Source organism: Zootoca vivipara, chromosome 8 (assembly GCF_965207765.1).
Source record: "Zootoca vivipara chromosome 8, rZooViv2.hap1.1, whole genome shotgun sequence".
NCBI classification, from domain to species: Eukaryota; Metazoa; Chordata; class Lepidosauria; order Squamata; family Lacertidae; genus Zootoca; species Zootoca vivipara.
In genome coordinates this window covers 50967374-50991027 of record NC_142591.1, presented here as the reverse complement: position 1 = coordinate 50991027, position 23654 = coordinate 50967374, and the positions used below count along the sequence as shown (strand labels likewise).

Below are 23654 nucleotides of genomic sequence, written 5' to 3'. Positions count from 1 at the left end.
CCTGAATGATTATTCTGTGGTAGCAGGGCTGCCCCTGCTTTGGAACATGTAGCAGAGATCATGGTGACAAGGAAAAGGTTGGATGTGAAATACACCTGTGTTTGAAATATGATTTTTTTGGGGGGGGGGGCGCCAGAAGGTGATCTCGCCTAGGGTGCAAGAAACCCTAGCACTGGCCCTGGCAGCACTAGGATTCAATATTGTAAACAGAACATGTTATTAAGAAATGGAGGTAACGCACTTGTCACAATACCTATTTTGTTTTGACTACGTTAGACCAACATGGCTACCTACCTGTAACATGTTATTAAGGTTTGTGTGTTACATCATGTTCTTATCTCATCAACATTTTATAGTGGGAGAAGCCAACAGCAAATTGAGGTAACACACTTGTCACAATACCTACCTTTAACCCTTAGTCAATAACTGGTTTTCTGCGACCCAATATATTGTTATGTGATGAGGCTGCTATTGTAGGTGTGATTTCATAATTTTTAATTACAAATGGGCACAACCTCTTAGCAGCAGTTTCCCTAGGCTTTCTGACTTTTTCACAATGCTTGGTTTCTTCATGCAAATGGCACACTCATCACAGCCTCTTTAAAGCACCATAGAAAGGGACGTGTCTCCATACAGATTCAAATTGGCCAACGAAAAAGTGCACCAGACAGGATTTCTGCTGCATCCACAGAGAAGTGACTGAAGCAAAGGCAATTTAGACTTACCAGGAATGTAAGTAAAAAAATTGTTCATAGAATCATAAAGTGTAGAGCTGGAAGGGATTCCAAGGGTGATCTAGTCAACCCTCTTCAATGCAGGAATCTCATCAAAGTCTCTCATTCAATTTGAAACCATACTAGATCCTGCTTTGTTTGCAAATGTCCTAGAGGTTGTGTTATTTGTCACTTCCTGAGCAGGAGTCAGCAGAGAGAGAGAAATGCTCTCTGTCTCTCTCTCTGTGTGTGTGTGCGTGTAAAAACTCTCTCTCTCTCTCTCTCTCTCTCTCTCTCTCTCTCTCTCTCTCTCTCTCTCTGTGTGTGTGTGTTTTTTTTGTGTGCGTGTAAAAACTAGTTGTATGAACATCTTAGCCTGTCTCCACACTGTCAACTTAAAACACAGCTAGGATGTTCGTTTCCTTCAGTCAGGGTTGATTTGAAGCTGGGATTGATATGGATGGTAGCTAATGTCAAGAGTATACTACTGTCCAAACCAACAGTGGGAAAGCATTGCATGCAGACTCAAATATATGTGAGATAATTTTTTTGGGGGGGGGGGTAGTTGAAACAGTGCCCCTCTGGAATTCATCATTCCTCAAATACCTGTGATGCGGGCTTCCCTATTCCTAGCAAGGGTTGGAGGAAAGGATCTTTCAAAATAATAATAATAATAATAATAATAATAAATAATAATAATAATAATAATAATTTCCCGTTAATAACATCCAATTAATAACCGATCGAATCAAATCAAATCATAATCCAAAATCAAATAATCCAATTCAAAAACAAACACAAAAACCAAATTACAATCCAAATGATTAATTATTAAATTTCACATGGACTTCCCATATTCTGGACCTCTGAAGAACTCATCTCACATAATTATATTTCTGCCCTCTTCTTGTTCTCATATTTTCCACATTCTGATCTTAAACTCTCAAAGTCCTCAGTCACTGGCTAATTGATTCTAAATCATGTTAAATAATCATATATCCTTTCATCTGTTGGGTACAGTTTAGTGTGTGTGTGTGTGTGTGTGTGTGTGTGTGTGTGTATGGGGCACGGGTGGCACTGTGGTCTAAACCACAGAGCCTTGGGCTTGCCGATCAGAAAGTCAGCGGTTCGAATCCCCGCGACGGGGTGAGCTCCTGTTGTTTGGTCCCAGCTCCTGCCCACCTAGCAGTTCGAAAGCACATCGAAGTGTAAGTAGATAAATAGGTACCGCTCCGGTGGGAAGGTAAACAGCATTTCTGTGCACTGCTCTGGTTCACCAGAAGCAACTTAGTCATGCTGGCCACATGACCTGGAAGCTGTCTGCGGACAAACGCCGGCTTCCTCGGCCTATAGAGCGAGATGAGCGCCGCAACCCCAGAGTTGTCCATGACTGGACCTAATGGTCAGGGGTACCTTTACACACACACACACACACACACACACCTTGTCGGTTTGCCAGCACAGCTTTCACTGGCTCACTCTTATCTTCCATAGTTCTAGTTACAGGTAGGTAGCCGTGTTGTTCTGCTGTAGTAAAAAAATAAAAAATCCTTCCAACTAAGTTTGTTATTGGTATGAGCTTTCGTGTGCATGCACACTTCTCAGATACACTGAAACAGAAGTCACCAGAAGTCAGAAACAGACTGGAAATAGAAGTTGCTGAATTGCAACTTATTAGCAAACGTAAAATCATGGGGAGACCTGGTCTGAATAAAGACATTGGATTCTTATCTCATTATATATGATAAAGCTATTTTTAGCCACCTCACCCCTTGCTTTCTCCTGTAAGACCAATTGCAGTTGTTAACAGTCCTCAACAGGTTCACGACACCTATCAGCCAATCATCCATTCCCACCACCCTTCTGAGTAATATCCCTCCCCATCCTCCCACTATATATAAGGGTCTGGTGACTTCTGTTTCAGTGTATCTGAAGAAGTGTGCATGCACACGTAAACTCATACCAATAACAAACATAGTTGGTCTCTAAGGTGCTACTGGAAGGAATTTTTTCATCTTATCTTCCAGTCCAGGCTGTTGTCCAAGCCTGCCATTTGAAGTTTTATGATGCAGTAAATTCCCAAGTTGTTGAGTTGTTAAGCATACTGTTTGCAAATACATGTAGCAATTAAAATGGAATATATTCCACAGATATAAATCATTTGGCCCTTGATCAGCTTTTCCAGGGACCACGCAAGTCTCCCCTCCGGGAAGGGGAGTTGCTAGACATCCGTTTCACCTTCTCTCTCACCCATAAAGAAGAAAAACCTGCAAACAGATGCACTGTATGTTGTGGGATATTTCCCAAATTATTGTCTCAGATCGTTGTAGAATCAGCCAAAAGATGTTTCCCACTCCCACGAAAAAGGGAGGAATCGGTGTTTTCCACCCTGTGTCACAGCTATCAAGTGCCATCTTGTTCCGCTCATTTATCTTTGTCAAGTCTGATTAAAACTGCACAGCTGAATAATCAATTGCAAATAGAAGTCCATCTGTACTCTGTTTAAATTTTTGTCAGGTCTTTCTTAATGAGGCTTGGCATATTAAAGCAAATGTAGATAGAAAAGAAAGAACGTACTGATCACCTCCGCAAATCCAAGCACCATGATGCGAATCTCTTTGAAGTCCAAACTTAGACACCAGCAACTGTGCAATTCCACAGATTGTTCCCCTTATCTCCATCAGTCCAGAATACACCTGTTTTTGGTCAAATCTCATTAATTTTTAAGAAACGGGTGTCCATGCTTGAGAGAATGACTCTGGAAAGTGCCCAGTATCCGTGCCAGGCTTCACACCCAAAGTGCTAAGGCTTGATATCTTGGTGTGGGGGCCAGATAAGGGACTCCGTGGGTGAGACAGCCCTCTCTTACCCTGGAGAGGTCTGCAGGACTAATTACTCCCATATTAGTCCTGAATTTCTGGCACTACTGGGGGTCCAATCTCATGGGAGGCCGCCATTTCCCTCGGCAGGAAACAGGAAGTCTTAAAGGATCTGGTAAAATCTGAGGCACCTAAATCTCAGGTGAAGCAAAATAAAAAAAACCCTTCAGTAGCACCTTAAAGACCAACTAAGTTTTTATTTTGGTATGAGCTTTCGTGTGCATGCACACTTCTTCAGATACTTCTTCAGGTGAAGCAGTAAGGTTTACAGTTGTACCATGTCCGTTCAACTTCCAAAACATTTGAAAACCAAAGCTCCTGCAGGCAATTGGAAGCCGCGGAAGCCCCGTTGGACGTTCGGCTTCACAGAACGTCTGAGAACTAAGCTGTTTGAAAACCAAGGTGCGACTGAACTGAGACAAACCACAGCAGTGAAATTTAGTTTTTTGTGGCTCTCAGGGGTGAGGAACTGGAGCACTTATGGCTTTCTTCAGGTATTGATTTATCCCTATCACACAGCTATTATAGGCACAACCCCCCCCCCCCATCAACCTTGTCTCTTTTCTCATACTATTAAATTGAAAGATGTAGTGATGATAGAGTAGAATCAAAAATATACAATTTGACTATGTAAAGCTAAAACTCATTAACCCGCATAGGGATTTAGTGAGAGTTGCGAACAGGCCTATCAGAAATGACGGTGTGTGTGTGGGGTGGGTTTAAGCTAATTGGGAGAACCTGATTGGAGGGGCTGGCTGTCTCTGGGGAGAATGGCATGTATCCAATTTTGATTGACAAGGGGATCTTTTAAGTAGTCAGCGTCCCAGGGGTTCAGCTCCATTCTTGCTAGAGAATTTGATCTCCCTCCCGCCCACCTCCTTTTTTCCTGCAGGTTTAGGTTGACCTTGCTATGGTACTGCCTGTATTCAGGGGTCAGTAGGAATTTTTTCCATCTGGCTGATTGGCTGTTGCCACTTGGTTTTTCGCCTACTGCTTAGCAATAGTCACAGCTTGTTAGGGTTGGCAGGTTAGGCTTTGGTTGATGAGTTTGGGAGGGGCATCGCATGGAGGTGCATGCCCCTCAGTGGTTGCTCTTATAGAAGTATTCCGTTAAAGGAATCCTGGGGCTCCGGGGCTCTAGTCTTTACACCCCCGCACGGTGCGGGGCTGGGGCCTATACAGAGCACGGGCCTTGGGGAACATTTCTGGAGGGGGAGATTGCCTGTTGCTCAGTTATCTCCTCCACCATGCAGTGTTTACTTGACTTTCCTATTGCAGGAAGTCAGAGCTGGTCCTGTCCCACCGTGGGGCAGAAGATTAACCAAAGCCTAAGGCCAACACTCAAAATTAATTGTAATTTTAAATAAAGTTGTGGCCAAAATTATGCCAAAACAAAAACCTAAAATAACGTGTCTGTCTGAGTTATTGGTTGGGAATTTCTGGGTGGTCTTGGCTCGCAATGGATTTTAAGATGACTTAGTAAGTTGTAGACAAAAATGTGATGGCTGAGTATTGTGGCATGATCTCCAATAACCCAACTGGAAATAAGTTTTAGAGGCAGTGATAACAGGGTTTGGCCATCGGCATCTGTCCTTATATGGCAGCAGAGCTGCTATTCCACCTCACATGCCCCAAAAGAGGCACTTTGTAGTGAATCCCAAAATGTTGCCACCCATCAGCTCACTGTTTTCCCCACCCTCCCTTTTGTTCGGTGTTGTGTGTGCACCACAGAATTTAAGTTGAGCAGTTAGGCCCAGTATAAGAAACAACTGTGTAGGAAAGATAGTTCTTACTTTGGGGGCAGAAAGACACAGGAAAAAACCAAGACTCTACAGTTGCTACAAGAAGTCACCACTCTCTGAGCCCAGAGAGCGTTTTGAATTATAAAGTCCTTGCTGAAGCGAAGTCGACAGAGTAAGAGCAAAGTCCAGTTGTTAATGAAGACCAGCAACTGCCAGAGTTCTTTCAGTCAAAAGTCTTGCAATGTGTCCAAATTCCTTCAGACAAGATCTTCACAAAGTCCTCCACTTTTTAACTGGATCATTCCAACAGTCTCCATCTTTCCAGTGCTCCCCAACAGTGAATGCTGTAACTTGAGCTTTTATCTATCCTGAGCTATGTGTCAGTTTGCCCAGTAACTCAAATAAGAAAGTCACAAGTTGCATGCAGCTGCATTTTTAGGGGGCAGGGGACCATTTCTGCTGACTCAAAGAGAAGTAACCCTTTCTCACTTTCCTTAATACTTCAGCAGGGGAATGAAACCAGCTTGCTTTATATCAAATAAATGATGGAGTCATACATTTGTAAGGTTGTACATCCCCATGATGGAGGTTGGAAAAACAATACATCTACTTGGCAAGTTACAGTGGGGAAAACTAGGAAAACATTAAATCACATGAGATTTCATGTAATCATGAATGCTTCTGGGATGACAGTTCAAACTAATGTACTGCATTTTCTGTTTTCCAGGTAAACAGTTGGAAAAAATACCATCACAACTGAGGAAATTTTCACTTCATATATTTCCTTCATTGGCATACACTTGTTGCTTCAGATCAGGAATCCATGAGCTCGTTTTTTCAAATTCCTTATTTGGGAGAATATCTGACCTCAGTGGTTCACCCTTTGTGGTTACTTATGCTTCTGATTTTACTTTATTCACCAATGGTAGGGTTTTTTTTGTTTCTCTGGGCTTTATCATTTCTGTTGCATATTTACAAGAAGATGAATAACCAGCAAGAAAGCGATAGCAAATTTTGGGAGAAACCAAGGAAACTTGTTGCTCTAGCTTCTGATATAGTTGGAAAGATATGCTTTGGTGAGTAAAGGTTTCTTTCATTCCAATCATTCAGTCTTATCAGCTACTATACTTTCTTAGGACTGAGCATCAGTATTTCATTCTTGAAACACTGGAACAATAGTTGCTACAGTGCATCAGGAATGGACCTCTAAACCCACTTCAGAGTCACAACAGCTACAAGTTGGGGTTGGCTCCATAAGGATCAAAATGAAGGAATGGAAATATATGTAGGTAATAAGCAATCAAAAATAACAACAAAACATTTTATGAGGTATGAAACTAAGATATATTACAGAAGAAAGGGTCAACTGGTGGCTGCATAAACACCACACATTTAATCACGTTTAAAGTATGTCTCCTCTCCAAAAGAAACCTGGAGAATGTTGTTTACACCTCACAGAGCTATAATTAGCAAAGCTCTTTAAAAATTGTTTCATGGATTGTGGCAAGAGAAGGGGGTTGGGTTTAAATGTGTAGTGAGTATGAAGCGAATGTAATGAGCATATCATCGTGCAGTGAGACCTTGAGGGTGCAATTTTCCTGAGCATGGTAAACCACTAAGTAACTCTGAAACATAAACAAACCATGGAATTTGTCAGCACAGGATGTGGTGATGGCTGCTAATTTGGATGGACACTGTGGGAAACAGGATGATGGGATAGAGGGAGTTTTGGCTTGATCAGCAGGATCCATCTTAGGTTTTCATTGCTGCCCAGAGTGTGATGTTGCTTTAGATGTTGAAACATAAATCAGAAATTCATTACTGAAACCAAGTTTGGGTGATAAGGATGAAACCCTTTGGCTGCTCATGACATGGTCAAGGTTCCATCTGTCTGGGAAACTGTTTTCTCACTTTGTATAAAGTGACTCAGAGAATGGTCTGAATATATGAGTATTATAACTCATATAAATGCTTAAAGGAGATTAAAAGAGTGTCACAGTTTTAGTTTACTCAAAGACTAGGCAAAAATGTTTCTATCTGCACCCAAAAGTAAGCAAGGGAGGAATATTCCAGCAGAGGAGAAATACCATTTATTCTGGGATCATAACAGAGAAAGTATTGATCTGTGTGGATGACAACCTAGCATCCAGAACGCTGCAACGTATAGGAGAGCTTTTTAGCTGATCTTAAATTTCAGTTTTCTGAACCGCACTGTTTTCTTCCAATAAAAGATTGCAATATTTCATTTATTTTTTCAACAAAGTAATATATATTTGTTGCATTTTGTATTATTTCCAGGTTATGAAGTTATTGGCATAGAACATATCCCTAAAGGACCAGGGGTTATTGTTTATTACCACGCAGCCACTTCTACTGACTATTCCCTTTTAGTGGCTAAACTTTTTAAGGAGACACAGAGAAAGTGCTATTCAGTAATCGATCATGCCATATATCAGCTACCAGGTAAATTATTAAATTTAAATCATGCTTTTTTACAAAAAAATGTGAAATATGACATAAAACAATGCTATAAAATATAAAACCATGTTATCAGGCAAACAGGTGAAATAGAACAGGCAAATAAAATATCAGCAAGAGGTGAAATAGTAAGTTGGTAGAGAGGACGGTTCTTTTTCACCAAATCTTTACAGCATGAATGCAGGATGAACCATTATTTCCAAACCAAAAAAAAAAAAAAATTCCTTCCAGCAGTACCTTAGAGACCAACTAAGTTTGCCATTGCTATGAGCTTTCGTTTTTGACTATGTCAGACCAACACACCTACCTACCTGTAACTACCATTATTTCCAAATCATTCCTTAATTATTAAATTTGTATAGCTTGCTTCGTCCAAAGATCCCAGGGTGGTTCACAACAAAAAAAAACACCTTAAGCAAGACTGAGGGCTCAGTATTGTAGAGAAAATGTTATTTTTATTAAATATAACTGCCTAAAGGATCTGTAAATCAAATTAAACTAGCCAAATAAAAATATGGTTGGAAAGGAAGTTCCCTAAGACAGGAAGAATCAGGTCACCCCATTTTCCTGGCCATGTTTACAGGGAGCACTGCATCAGAGTAAAGGACTAGAAGGAATAAGTCTTCCTTGTTCTTAGAATCATGGACACTTGACTTAACAAGCACACAATGGCCCAACCAGCTCAGTGTCCACACTAATGTGCATGTCAAGCCCAAATGGTACCCTCAAGAACCCAACACAAGACACTGCAAGGGGATCAAAGAGTGTCCTTAACTGAATACACTATAGTTCTTTACCCCACCATCTCTTGACATGTTTCCTGCCACTGGAGGAGAACAGCACCAGCTGGTTCACCTCCTGCCAAGAACAATCATGAGCTCAAAAAGAGCTGTTTGCAGATCAAGCAAGAAAGTTTTCAGGCTTCATTTTATAGCGATAAAAATGAGGAAGACCATGATGGATGTGACCATGGGGAATGTAAGCCAAAATAAAACTCTTAACCAAGTGTTGATTTTTCATTGTACGTAGGGTACAATCCCCTCAAAGCATGCCTCACTTCATTTCCCAGTGATAAGTTGCCCTGACAGATTCCCATCAGAGTTACAACAGTGGATGAGCCCAGAGTGAGATGGAGTTTCCACACAAACAGGAAGTTGGGAACTGCAGGCTTGCTTTTGGCCATTTACAGCCTCAACCTCTTCTTCCAATAATGTTCCAGGCATCTTATTTGAATCAGGCTATGTTTCCAATAAAGCATGTCAACCTGGGTCTTTTGGCCCATGATCACAGATTACAGGAATACCTTATCTGACCTAAAAAAAGCTATGAGAGTACTTTTTTTTTTTTACTCTAGTAATCGCAAGGCATTTCCTGTGCTTCCATGCAGAAATTTCGTGTTTAGTTGTACAACTGTCTACAGTCTTCCTCAGGGATCTAAAAAATGGGGCCATCTAGATATTGTGACATCTGATTTCTGTGCTGTAACTGCTGACTTTAATGCCAGAAGAGGACAAGGTGTAGGAAATAGGGTCTCTAACTTGATGATTTCTTCAGGTACAAAGATACCAGAAAACATGGCCCCACCTGAACACATGGCCAATCAAGCACTCCCACACACAGCTTTTATGCCCATGTGACACTGCAATTGAACACATGTGGCACCCTTGCTGTAGTGTTCATGGCCCCCCGCTGCCACTCCCCCCACATCATCTTCCTCTGTATGCACACAGCAGCCACACCAGGAAACTATGGCATCACAGAAAGGTCATTTAAAGAAGGAAGGAAGGACAGAGCCCAAAGAGGCCCAGTAGCACAGAGTGCTCTGTTTGGGGGGCATTGCATTGGGTGAATAAACGCAGCATATAATCTCCACCCACTTATGTGTGCATGAAAAGATGGACTTGTGTTGGTGTAGGTAGGATTCAACCAGCATGGGCTCATCAGTGCCATGTGTGTGTGTATCTATCTGTCTTTCTGTGCATGCAGCAAGGCACTGTGGTCTGTATTTTTATCATAATGCAAACTTGAATGTGATTCTGTTGTACTACAGACTTGACTTGTGGAACACATGTCTAAAAAGGTGGCTACCTCAGCACTTCCACGAAATCCTATTTGAAAAGGATTGGCAGAGAACTATGCTTGTGATCCGTAATAATCTTTGGAATAATGACACCTGTATAGCGTCAACAATATTTCCTAAATAAGAGTTATAAAAAATGAATTTTTATTATTATTTGGGGCTTATTTTTTCAGGGTTGAAGATATTTTTTGATACCATGGGTTTGAAAGATTTCAGTAAAGCTGAATGTGTGGAAATTTTGAAGGAAGGCCATTTTATCGGCATTTCACCTGGTGGAGGTAGAGAAGCAAACTTCAGTAATGACTACAGCTTAATGTGGGGTAAACGCACAGGTTTCGCTCAGATAGCTTTGGAGGCAAAAGTGGTGAGTGATCTTTGGGCAATTTGCATTGCCTTCACAATTATCCTAGATAAGTCATAATGTCCTGACATCCTTGATCTACCGGTAGCATCCTAAATGGTTGACGATGGCAAATGTTTGGGGGTCAAATGATATCTGGAGTTCCAAGTATTTCTCACCCGGGTTTTTTTAAGCTATTGATCTCAATTACATTTAAAAAGAAAAAAATAGCTTCCCCCCCCCCTCTTCAATTCTTGAAAATCTGCATGTGTAATTTGAAGTCAATTACGTCTGGCTTGTCATTGTAATGCCAGTTGCAGAGCACTATTCCTATCCTTAACCAAAATAAAGGTGGGGCGGTTGGGGTGAAGTAATGCTCCAGTTATCAGCTTCCTTTTGATTTTTGATTTTATTCTTTTAGCCCATCATCCCTATATTTACACAAAACATTTGTGAAGCATACAGGAACATTGCATTGTCCTCACGCTTTTCCTAGATAACGGTCATTCTATACCGAGTGATCCAACTTTTTTTACCTAATGCCATCCAATTTTCTCAATATTTTGTACACTTGTTGAATTATCAAAACTAAGTTTAAATCTAAAATTTCAAATTTTTTTCTCATCCCATTGGTGAGTTATGAGGGTTTGAAATTTTTTTTTTAAAAAATAAAATGACCATTTTGGCCTTGCCTTACTACACAAAAACACTTAAAAAAAATTCTTGTTAGTACTTCATTTCATGAACATTACGGCAAAATATATATCAAACAAAATTATGGCACTGCTGGAACTGTTTAACTGGTGCTAAGATAACATCCCTCCTACCCAGTTTTTAATTTCAACAAATGAGGAGTACAGAAAAGAAAAAGAAGAAGAAGAGTTTGGATTTGATATCCCGCTTTATCACTACCCTAAGGAGTCTCAAAGCGGCTAACATTCTCCTTTCCCTTCCTCTCCCACAACAAACACTCTGTGAGGTGAGTGGGGCTGAGAGACTTCAAAGAAGTGTGACTAGCCCAAGGTCACCCAGCAGCTGCATGTGGAGGAGTGGAGATGCGAACCCGGTTCTCCAGATTACGAGTAGACCACTCTTAACCACTACACCACACTGGCTCCAGTTCCTAGGAAGAAATGTTCCTAAAACGACTCTTTGAAAGAGTGAAAGTGATCAAGGGAACACAAGGATTTCATTGCTTTGTTCCATCTACATCCAGCCCAACAGAAATGGTGAGCAAAGTGTACACCTTTAGCAATGAGAGTGAGAAGTTCTCCACTGAAGGAGGTACAAAATCTCTGGATATGGCTGAGATAATTGGGTAGTGACCTATGAATACAATAAAACATGGTGGCTGACGTATGTGCTGCCAATGGACTATGAAAGTGAAGAAGCAACTATGACCTGCTTACACTTGCCAGGCCCAGCATCATCATTTGTTTACCCATCTAGTTGGGATGTACTTAAGGTGGGGCAAGCACAAGTTCTAAGAAGGCTCCAACAAAGGACTGCAACTGGCTGCACTTATACTTTGACAAAAAATGAAACTTGTGATGTTGGATCGCTTGATATGGAATGACCCACAAGACACCCTTGATCTTCTAGCATCCTAAAAAGCAAAGGATGGCAAATATCCTGTTTTGGGGTCAAATGATATCTGGAGTAGCACAGGTTTCCCACCCCTGCTTTAAAACAAAGTGCTGAAATAAATGAATTATTATTTTTTAAATGGCTTCCCCCCCTTTTCCTCTTCAATTCCTGAAAATCTGGGGGGGGGCAGTTTCTTCATGTGAGATATTTGAATAGATATGTCAGTATTTTTGAATTATGCCTGGCTTATCATTATATTGCCAGATGCAAAGCATTCTTGTAATCCTTAACCAAAATAAAGGTGGGGTGGTTGAGGTGAAATAATTCTCCAGTTTTCACCTTTCTTTTGATTTTGTATTTCTTCTTTTATTCTTTCAGCCCATCATCCCTATGTTTACACAAAACGTTCGTGAAGCATTCAGGAACATTGGAAGGACAAGTGAGCTAATTACCTTATATTCCTTGGTTGATCAAGAGATCTGATATTAGGCAATAAATATTTTAATAATATACAATGATTTTTTTTAAAAAAACCTACTTTTTACCTACTAGTAGTTCATTCAATGTACACTTATGTACACTTATCTGCAAAAGTTGCACTGCCTCTTAAAAATATGCACTCAAATTATTTAACCTCATCTCTGGGATGGATGGATTGGAATTGCTAAAAACTCAGAATGCCAACTAATTTCAAATTTGATATGGAGTCGCTCTCTTTCAGACTCTTTTCCCTTTCATACATAGGGTTGACAAGATGGTTATATGAGAAAACACGACTTCTCTACCTTCCCATATATGGACCATTTCCAGTGAAAATGAGGACATATATTGGAGAACCCATCCCATATGATCCAAATATAACAGCTGCAGAGCTGGCTGAAAAAGTAAGTTAACTCTACACTTGGAAATATAAAATCAGAATATTTTTTTGCTGTTGGTTTCTCTCTTTCATTTCTATAAATTGTATTCTGCCTACTGACTTCCTCATTCTATACAACCAGAGATAGGATTCATTATATAGACTTTTGGGCATCATTTTCATCACTCAGCTTTCCCTCTCCGTAACTTGTTGAGACCACGAAAAATCTATGCATTTTATGTAGTGCTGCACAAATACCTGTTCATGCAATAGGACTCCTTCTCCCCACCATGTGCCCCAGAATCAGCCCCAGAGGGTCCCTCCAAGCCCCCTCCCCCAGTGGGGGACCCAGTAAGCACTATACACTCTTAACCCTTGGTAAAACTATTACTGAAGAACTTCTGATGTTTGTGTGATTTATTGCAACTCTGCAAGTGAATGGGACTCCATGCTACTCTGCTATTTTTACCCATGCCCTGCTGTGCTGTTTTCAGGCATGGAACTAGGGGGTGACTGTTTTTTGTCACTAGCCCTGTTTTTTGTCACCAGCCATTGTCATTCTAAGAGAACGAGGGAGGTGTTCATAATGAGATGAGTTCAGGCACCTCTTTTTCTGGAAAAATAGCACTGAGCACAGTGAAATATAACTCAATAGCATTTCTGCAGTTTTCCTCACATAGCTGGACGTAACAAATGTGCATGAAAACTAATACGTACCAAGCAGCCCAAGGCACTTATGTTTGGTGGTATCTCTGCCATTCTCATAGAGTGCTCTTGGTATATATATAAAAGACAGTGGGCTGGATTCACAGAGAGATGAACAGTTTCCTACTTGAGTTTCCTGGCCCTGGCAGCTCTTGCCCAACCCTCCATGCTGAAAAAGTCAGTCTTGAGGATTGAGGCTCAAGGAAGGTCATATTGTGTCTGTAACTTGAAAAAATGGGATTCTTTATTCTGCCTGGTTCTGATCCCTTTAGCTTTTTCCTCACAGATATGAATAACTGTGAATATCCATTTTGCAACATATTGATCTAACACAATGTATTCCTTTGTACTTCTTTCAACAGACAAAGACTGCAATTGAAAATCTTCGGGATAAATACCAAAAAAGGCCAGGAAATATATTAAGAGCTCTCTCAGAACGATTTGATAAGCATTACAAAACTAACTAGTTCATATAAAACTGCTGCAGTGTTTCTGACGAGATTTCTGTAATAGGAAGCATTAATAATTATGTTATTAAAGCTAAGTTGATAGACACAGAATTGTGCTGGATTGTTTATTAATTATCTGGAAGGGACCCTATCTCAGTAACTCAGCACTGGCTGGGCATACAGAAGGTCCTAGGTTTTCGAAGACATACAAGTCTTGCCCTATCCTGCAATACTCCCAGAATGTCCCGTTTATAATGGGAATGCGAGTGCTTAGCTGAAACATGAAATAATATTACAAGGGAAAGAATAATGACTATAATTCACTTGTATTAATACAGTGACACCTCTTTTATGTTTATAAATGGTCGCTCCAAGACTTGAGCCCTATAATGTCTCAACCTTTCTAAACATAAACAACATAATTATGATACTATATGAAATAGAACATCAGTCAAATTTTACAGCAACAACTTTAGAACACTACTTTTCCAACTGAAAAGTATCACATAGAAAGCATTAACAACATCAGAGCAAGTGCAACTAAAATGCTTTTTCTCAAAGGATTAGCAAAGGACAATGTAGGAAACAATACAGTCAACGTTGAACAGGTTTAAGCCCTGTTGACTGTAACAAGAGAGATGAGCTTTCACTTGATTTGAACCTGAGGGCTGCACCTGCTCTGCAGGTACACAGAGTTATCCCAAGGGGTCAACAAAGCAGCCATGGCTGGCAGGTCCTTGTCAAGGGCCAGGAACTCAGAGGCCTGTTTGTCTAGGACTCCTGAGCTGGCTTTCTCCCAATAGGATGTCTGAGGAAGAAGGCATGTGGAGCACCTGCTCTCCAAGAGGAGTGATTAATCTTGAAGCGGGTTGGCCTAGATGACCCTTGTGGTTCCCTCCAACTCTATTATTCTATGATTCCCATGAGGCATCCCAAAACAAATCTATATAAATGTTTACTACATTGGGAACAATTCCACATTTAAAATGTGACACACAAACACACACACAACCACAGATGAACAGGAACACATGAAACATTAGACCGTGCCATTTATTAACAGAAATCAAGACAATGTGGAAAAGCCATGTGTGAAAAACTAAGTACATCTTATTATTAAATAGCTTGTAGAACCACATTTATCAACAATAAGAAGCTATAATTATCTGTAAGACTTTATCAGTTTCTCACATCACTTCAGTTCATTGAAGTTTGCTGGCATTTGTTTATGCACAGCTCTTTTGAGCAGCATTTCAATTGGGCTCAGGGACGCAGGTGGCGCTGTGTGTTAAAACACTAAGCTTAGCGCTTGCCGATCAGAAGGTCAGTGGTTCGAATCCCCGCAACGGGGTGAGCTCCCGTTGCTCAGTCACAGCTCCTGCCAACCTAGCAGTTTGAAAGCATGTCAAAGTGTAAGTAGATAAATAGGTACCGCTACAGCGGGATGGTAAACGGTGTGCTGCTCTGGTTTGCCAGAAGCGGCTTTGTCATGCTGGCCACATGACCTGGAAGCTGTACAGCAGCTCCCTCGGCCAATAACGCGAGATGAGCGCCGCAACCCTAGAGTAGGTCACGACTTGACCTAATGGTCAGGAGTCCCTTTACCTTTACCATTGATTCTGTTCTTTTGCAGCCATTCTGTGATAGATTTGCCTGTATGCTTGGGATCCTTGTCCTGTTAACAGCATGACCCAATTTTTTGCCAAGCTTCAGCTGTTGGGCAAATTGCCTCACATTTGACTCTAGAATACTTCGGTATACAGAAGAGTTCATGATTGACTCAATGACTACAAGGTTCCCAGCTCCTGTGCTTGCAAAACAAGCCCAAATCATCACCCCAAGCTGCTTGTGCTGATATTCTGTTTGGGTTTTGCCAAAAATGGTGCCGTGCATCAGGGCCAGACATCTCCACTTTGGTCTCGTCTGTCCAAAGGACATTGTTCCAGAAGTCTTGTGGTCTGTTCAGCTGCAACTTTGCAAACCTAAGCTGTGCTGCCATGTTTTGAATAATAGGATTATCCAGAAGGTATTGAATAATCAGGATCAGGTACACAACCTTGGGGTCATTTTGAACTCACAGCTGTCCATGTTGTTGTTGTTTAGTCATTTAGTCGTGTCCGACTCTTCGTGACCCCATGGACCATAGCACGCCAGGCACTCCTGTCTTGCACTGCCTCCCGCAGTTTGGTCAAACTCATGTTCGTAGCTTCGAGAACACTTTCCAACCATCTTGTCCTCTGTCGCCCCCTTCTCCTAGTGCCCTCAAGATATCCTAGTGTCCATGGATAATGTTAATTCTGTGCCCATGTTAATTCTGTGTTCATTCTGGTAGCTAGACCGGTGATAATGAGCAGCTGCTGGCCCCATATAACACCCAGCCTGGAAGATATATTATCTCCCTGTACATTTCTGAGCACAATTCAAAGTGTTGGTGTTGACCTTTAAAGCCCTAAATGACCCTGCCACTGTATACCTGAGGAGTGTCTCCACCCTCAGCATTCACCCCGGACACTAAGGTCCTGCTCTGAGGGCCTTCTGGCAGTTCCCTCACTGCAAGAAGTTATATTACAGGGAACCAGGCAGTAGGGTTGCCAGACTCAATAGAGGACAGGACTTCTGTGCCTTTAATTGCCCTGCTCTCTTTAGAGTCTGGAAACCTTAAAGAGAAACCAACAGACCCTTTGCTTGGTAATTAAACAAAGGGTCTGCTGGTTTCTCTTTAATGTTTCCAGACTCAAAAGAGAGCAGGGCAATTAAAGGCACCGAAGTCCTGTCTTCTATTGAGTCTGGCAACCCTGCCAGGTGGGCTGCCTTCGAAGTCAGTAGTGGCACCCGCTCTGTTGAACACCCTCTCATCAGATGTTAAATAAACAACTACACAACTTTCTGAAGACATCTGAATGCAACCCTGTATCAGGAAGTTTTTAATTGATGATGTGTTGCTGTGTTTTTATTATGTTCTAAGCTGCCCAGAGTTAATGGAGCAACCAGACTTACACTTACTGTACAAACACACACACACACACACACACCTTTATCTTTTAGCTCTTGAAAGACTCAGCTTTTCATCTTAGCTGATTTCTTTCTGCCATAGCCTCAATCATGAATACAAGATTAGGCTGATCAGGATTTAAGAATTTGTTGGGCATTTGTTCCTGAAGATGATGTGAACAAAGGCCCAAGTTTTCGATCTGAAAATCATTGAGTGTGTTGGGGAATGTTATTATAGAGATGGGAAGTAGATATTCTTTATGATGCCTGACAGTATTGGTGTCAGGGACTGGAAGGAAGAAGCAGAGGGATGGGAGGAATCTCTCCCCCCCCCCCTTCCTGGAGCTGACAGGGGGGAGAAAGACAGCTTTGAATTGCAGCCAAACTATGAGGGAGATAACCAGGCAGAGATGGGAGAGCAGCCAATCTATGCAGAATTAGGAAATTTAAGAGAGGGGGGAGAGCAAATAGTAGGAGATCCTCCATCCCCTAGGATGCAATGGTGGCTGAGGATACTAGAGCAGCATACGCAACAATGTTTGGCAATGGAAAGCTTCTGTAGGAGTTGATACTGCTGGGGGAGGGGAAATGCGGAGGAGTCAGAGTGAATAACTCCATCATGGCGTAAAGACTGGAATTCTTTGTGTTACAGCAGTGACTGAATAAATCATACTTAAAAGCCTTCTTGATTTCTCCTGGCTCCTTGAAAACATCTGGAAGAGAGGGAGAGATTCCTCAGGCCTGACAATTAGAGTCATTTGCAAAGTACCATCAACTTAGATTGTGCCATGGAAATAATAATTTGGTGAAAATTTAGTCACAGTATACCTCTTAGTCTATAAATGGTTTAATTTACAGTGGTGCCTAGCAAAATCAATTTAATCCGTTCTTTGAGTCAATTCGTTTTGCGAAAAAATCGTCTTGCGAATCCCATAGAAATGCATTCACATTTTTTTTATTTGCCCATAGGAACGCCTTAATTGAATTTCAATGCATTCCTATGGGAAACCGCGATTCACTAGATGAATTTTTCACAAAACGAATTCGTCTTGCGAGGCAACCTCCGATCGCAAAACCCATTCGTCTAGCGAAAAATTAGTCTAGCAGGGCATTTGTCTAGCGAGGTACCACTGTATTTAGATTTATATCCCGCTTTTCGACAAAATTCTTCCAGGTGACTACAGTACTAGTTCATTTTACTAAAATAATGATGCTAGAATAATGGGATCTGCAGAAATATCTACAGAAAATATCCAAGTAAGCAGTCATGGGGATATCCATCACACTTGTTGCAATTGTTATGAGGTATTCATTCAGACGTGGCTCCATTCTTGTCACCGCTAGCATCATTGATTGAAGTTCTCACTGCCCACATAGTGAAGAGTTTCCACAATCAAGGGCGGAGATCAGCTTAGTGGGGTGTACCACCCCATTTCAAAACCACGCCAGCTTAGTTGCACTTGCATTGCACAATGATGGGTTACGGCAGTGGCAGAGTGTGATGGGGCACTGCTGCTCACCTGACCTCTGACTGGTCACATTGCTGCTGCTTAACAGGCGGTAGAGGGGGGAAGGCAAGTTGGCAGTGAGGTCAGCATGGTATAAACAAACAAGAAGGATTGGATCCATCAATGTATTTGAATCACATCCACCTTGCCACTATCTTGTCTGCTTTCCCTCTACCTCCAGATAAGTGGCAGTGATGTGAAGTACTGGGTGAGTGGTGCTCCCTGCAAAACCCTCAGCTGTTGGATTACAGTAAGTAACTCCCCTGCCCCAGTCATATATCTGCTGCATCATGGTGAGTACTTTGATCCTGAAATAAAGTAACCAAGTCAAATACCAGGAATGATTTATCCCCCTTGTACAATTTTGAAGCAGTTTTTTTCCCATATTCTTTCTGTTCCCTTCACAACCATCTTACCCCCATAATGAAGAAGCAACTGGCTTCTCCTGAATAGGGTGCTCCAAGGAAAGGAAGGAAAGGGGAAAGGGAAAAAGATAAAGGAAACGTGATCCTTTTGCAAGCTCTCATTTTCTCAGTTGCTTCCCTATACAATGCCACTAGTTCTAGGCTTTCAGGTGTGTTGAGATAGACCATTTGGCAATTGGAGCTGTTGCATTAGGGTGGATGTGGCAATTTCAGGCTGTGCAATTAAAACTGATAAAATGGCAAAGTGCCCTCTGCCAGCCCCTTCACACTTATGCCATGGGGATGCCACTGCCTACCAGTTTCCTCCTCCTCAGTTCCTGTTGCCATAGTAGTACTCAGCATGGACGAAGACTAGGGGCATAACTACAATCAGTGGCTCTGGGTTTTCTTCCTGTTGCAATTCCTGCCTTCTGCTCTACCCATCCCAACAGGTGCCTTTTTAATTTCCTCCACCCACATGCTAAAAGAACCTTTACCTAGTTGGCCTTTGCAAGGGCTGGTGGGCTTTTGTGTGGCAATACCCGAGTCCTCCCCGAAAGAAATAAAGAAACAAAACACATGGCATAAGGTTAATGGGCATAAATGGCCACAACTTTATTGATTACGGATGAAGAGAGGTATTGGCATAGGCATTGGATCTAACCAACTAAGGAAAAGGCTTTCATGGCAAGTCCAACCTATCACCAGAACTGCACACAGATCCCAGAAAACATGCCCCCCCAAACACATGGCCAATCAAACACTCCCACACACAGCTTTTATGCCCCAATGTGACACTGCCATCGAACACATGTGGCACCCTTGCTGTAGTGTTCATGGCCCTCCACTGCCACTCCCCCCACATCATCTTCCTCTGCATGCACAGCAGCAGCCACACCAGGAAACTATGACATCACAGAAAGGTCATTTAAGGAAAGAAGGAGCCCAAAGAGGCCTAGTAGCACACAGTTTTCCCACTAGGTTAATTAATGCAGCATATAATCTCCACCCATATATCTGTGGATGAATCTCTGTGCCATACCCAAAAGCTCTGCAGCCAAAAGGGATTGGAGGTTTGGGTGGTGCAGCAAGGCACTGTGATCAGGGGCGTAGGAAGGGGGGGGCGTGGAGGGAGCGGGCCGCCCCGGGTGCCACTCTGGGAGGGGAGAGGGGACAAGATGCCCCCTGCCTCCCCTCAGCTATAGAGCGGCTGAGGGAGCGCACAGTCCATACGGAATGCACATGTGCGGCAGCCCGTACGGAATGCGCATGTGCAGCATACCGTACGGTCGTCACACATCTACATTCCGTACGGGCTGCGCCACCCTGGGTGCCAGGGAGGGTTCCTCCACCACTCACTGTGAGCTGTATTTTTTATCATAATGCAAACTTGAATGCCATTCTGTTGTACTACAAAGTTGAATTGAGGAACACGTCTAAAAAGGTGGCCACCTCAGCACTCAGCCCCACTCAATGTGCTTTCAAAAAAGAGAAAGAAAGCCTACTGTCAGACCTTCTGAGCAAAAGAGGAATTAGCATAAATTCCCCCTCCATGAAATCCTAGTTGAAATGGATTGGCAGAGAGCTTTGCAATATCTTTGCAGTAATGAGACTTGTATTGTATCTACGCTATTTCCTAAATAAGTTTCACATAAAATGCATTCTTCTATTTGGGGCTTATTTTTTCAGGACTGCAGTTTTTTTTTTATGTGATCAGGTTGAAATTTTACAAGCAAGCTGAAATTGTGGAAATTATGAGGAAAGGCCATTTACTGGGCATTTCACCTGGTGAAGCTAGAGAAGGAATGTATAGTCAAGATTACTGCATAATGTCATGATTACTGCATAATGTGGGGTAAACGCACAGGTTTTGCTCGGGCAGCTTTGGAGGCGAAAGTGGTGCAATTTGCATTGCCTTCACAAATATCCTAGATAAGACGTGATGTTTTGACATCCCTGATCCAGCATCCGAAATAGCTGAGGATGGCAAATATCCTGTTTGGGGGTCAAATGATATCTGGAGTTCCAAGTATTTCCCACCCCTGCTTTAAAATCACCCTTCTGAAATTGGTGACATTTAAAAAGAAAACCTGCATTTTCCTTTTTCCCTTCTTTTTAATATTTTTTAAAATTGTTTTACTATTTAAAATACTCATTTTGATGTACGCAGGTGTAGGTCTATAGGTGAGAGCCTATGCTTTCAGGTATAAAACTGCGAGAAATAAGCCATGAAACATAAAAGAATCTATGCCCAGTATGTTTTGTTCTTAAAAATCTGGCTGAATGCCTGGATTTTGATAAGGAGAAGAATGTTCTGGCGAATAAGATATAGACACTGGGTCATGATAGACTGAGAACTGTCCTTCACCAGAGAAGCTTATACTAATAATGTATCTCTTGATTGTTTTCTATATTTTATATTGATTATGGTTTTATGTTTGCCAATGGTTTGCCAATGATTGATTGTAACTGTATGAGAATGCACCTATGTTGGAATTCACTTAGTTTCCTTCTGTGTTGGCTGGATGCCGGCATGAGCCCACACAGAGGAGGGAGGGGGATTTGGAGTTTGCCTCATAAGATGCTGAATTTGGGACAGAAGTATATCTTTTACTAGGAAGATGCTAGAAATCTGGAATAAAGGTACATCCTTTCGCAATCTCCTAGGTCATTATAACCCCGGATATGCCTAATGAGGATGGGGGCGCTCATTCATAGATGTTGTAATGCGGATAGCCCAAATTTGGGTTGGGGTGGACTTAATCTAAGATGGGGTAACACTGTTCATACATGGCAACCGGAAAGGGCCTTGCCCAAAGTTCATTGGCCATCCTTTGTTTAAACTAGCCAATCTGATTGAATGTTTTATGCTGTTGATGTTTAGCTCTAAGGTATAAAGATTGAAGAAAAACTGTATTCTGGGCCAGCTTTTTGGGAAACCATATAGCTGAGTCAAATTTTGTTTATTGCAGGCTTGTCCTATATAATAATGTCCAAGTTGTCCCTGCGTCCAAGCTGTCCCGTGTGTCCCTGGGTCACTGCGCATGTGCCCCAGGGATACAGGGATTGGACAGCAGACACTGCGCGCGCGCGCACTCTCCCCCCTCCGCCTCCTCCAACCGCCGCTCCCGCCGGACACCGCCTCACTGCAGGGCACGTCAGGGAAGCGAGGGTGGAGGCCGGCGAAAGCCTCCTCACAACCCTCCCTGGCCGTGAGGAGCGGTGGTTGGAGGAGGCGGGGGGGAGAGTGTGCGCGTTCTTCCTGTCGGCGGCTGGGGGAGAGGAACGGAGGAGGAGAACGCAGCGCTTTCTCCTCCTCCGTTCCTGTCCCCCTGCCGCCGACAGCAAGGACAGGTCCCAGGGTTCGGAGAAGCGCTGCGCAAGCGCTTCTCTGAACCTTGGGATGTCTTCTTCCTGTCGGCGGCTGCGGGAGAGGAACGGAGGAGGAGAACGCAGCGCTTTCTCCTCCTCCGTTCCTGTCCCCCTGCCGCCAACAGCAAGGACAGGTCCCAGGGTTCGGAGAAGCGCTGCGCAAGCGCTTCTCCGAACCCTGGGATGTCTGCTTCCTGTCGGTGGCTGCGGGACAGGAACGGAGGAGGAGAACGCAGCGCTTTCTCCTCCTCCGTTCCTGTCCCCCTGCCACCGACAGCAAGGACAGGTCCCAGGGTTCGGAAAAGCGCTGCGCAAGCGCTTCTCCGAACCCCAGGATTCTAGCGCCCGTTATTGAATGGGCTGAAAACCACTAGTAGTAAATAAATCTTTTACTTTCCTTTTCTCCACATCTCTGAGCCTGACATTTGTTTCTAACTCCGAGCTTTCAATTTTACATCCTTAAGATGCCAATGAATTCCCTTCTTCTCCTTCCATGGTTCATTTAATATATCATAAATCCCTGCATATTTTACAAAAACTATAACATTCAGTATTCCATTATTGAATCCATTAAAACTTATTTAGACTGAATTTAGACTGAATTTATCTTAATGAGTTTTCACCTTTACACAATTATTTCCCATATATTCAATAAACGTTTTCCAATCTTTTAGGATTAGAATCCTCTCATCATCTATTTCAAGACCATTTTCATAATATGTCTGGAGCACTCAGTCTTTGATATTTCTAGAATAAAAAAGAACCCTGTTCCCGCAGTGTCCATCCAAATTAGCAGCCATCACCACATCCTGTGCTGACAAATTTGATGGTTTGTGTCCAGACTTTATGCTTCAGGGTTACCGGTGGTTTACCATGCTCAAGAAAATTGCACCCTCAAAGTCTCACTACACTATGGAAAAAAGGGAAAAGAACAATTACAGGAAATAACAGGTATTGAAATTAAGAAAAAAATGAAGTTTTTGGGAATACAGATTACAACGAAAAAATATAGGTTTGTATCAGGAAAATTATGAGAGAGCATGGAAAGAAATACAAAAATAAAAATAAAAATGGGCAAATTGGTCCAAATTAAAACTCTCTCTACTAGGAAGAATATCAGTAATAAAAATGAGTGTTCTCCCAAAAATGCTCTTTTTATTCCAAAATTTACCCATATTAGGCAATGTGAAGTGTTTTAAAGAGTGAAGGAAGGATCTGGCAAAATTCATTTGGAACGGGAAATTATGAAGTCATCTGAAAACCCATTAGCTTTACATAGTTGAATTGCATATTTTTATTTTACTCTATCTTCACTACATCTTTTTTAAAAAAAGTATGAGAAAAGAGACAAAAATGATAAGGGGTGGGTGGGCTTTAAAACACAGCTGTTTTGATTCCAATAATAGCTGTGCTATAGGGAGGAATGAAACTTCTGCTTCTCAATGTTATAATATCTGAAAAGCTGTAAGTGCTTAATTTCATCTCCGCAAGTAGCTATGTTTTAAGTTGACAATGTGGAAACAGGCTAAGATTTTTATACAACTGGT

The 23654-nt window shown here is 42.1% G+C and overlaps 1 protein-coding gene across 1 annotated transcript; it reads left to right on the top strand.

The window, feature by feature from the left end:
• Positions 1–577: 577 nt before the first annotated feature.
• Positions 578–13943, top strand: LOC118078332 (DGAT1/2-independent enzyme synthesizing storage lipids). Its single transcript, XM_060277811.2, has 7 exons — positions 578–732; positions 6062–6410; positions 7633–7797; positions 10066–10256; positions 12198–12258; positions 12564–12703; positions 13746–13943. The coding sequence occupies exons 2-7, from the start codon at positions 6158–6160 to the stop codon at positions 13848–13850; spliced, it is 915 nt and encodes a 304-aa protein (XP_060133794.1). The 5' UTR covers positions 578–732; positions 6062–6157; the 3' UTR covers positions 13851–13943.
• Positions 13944–23654: the final 9711 nt, after the last annotated feature.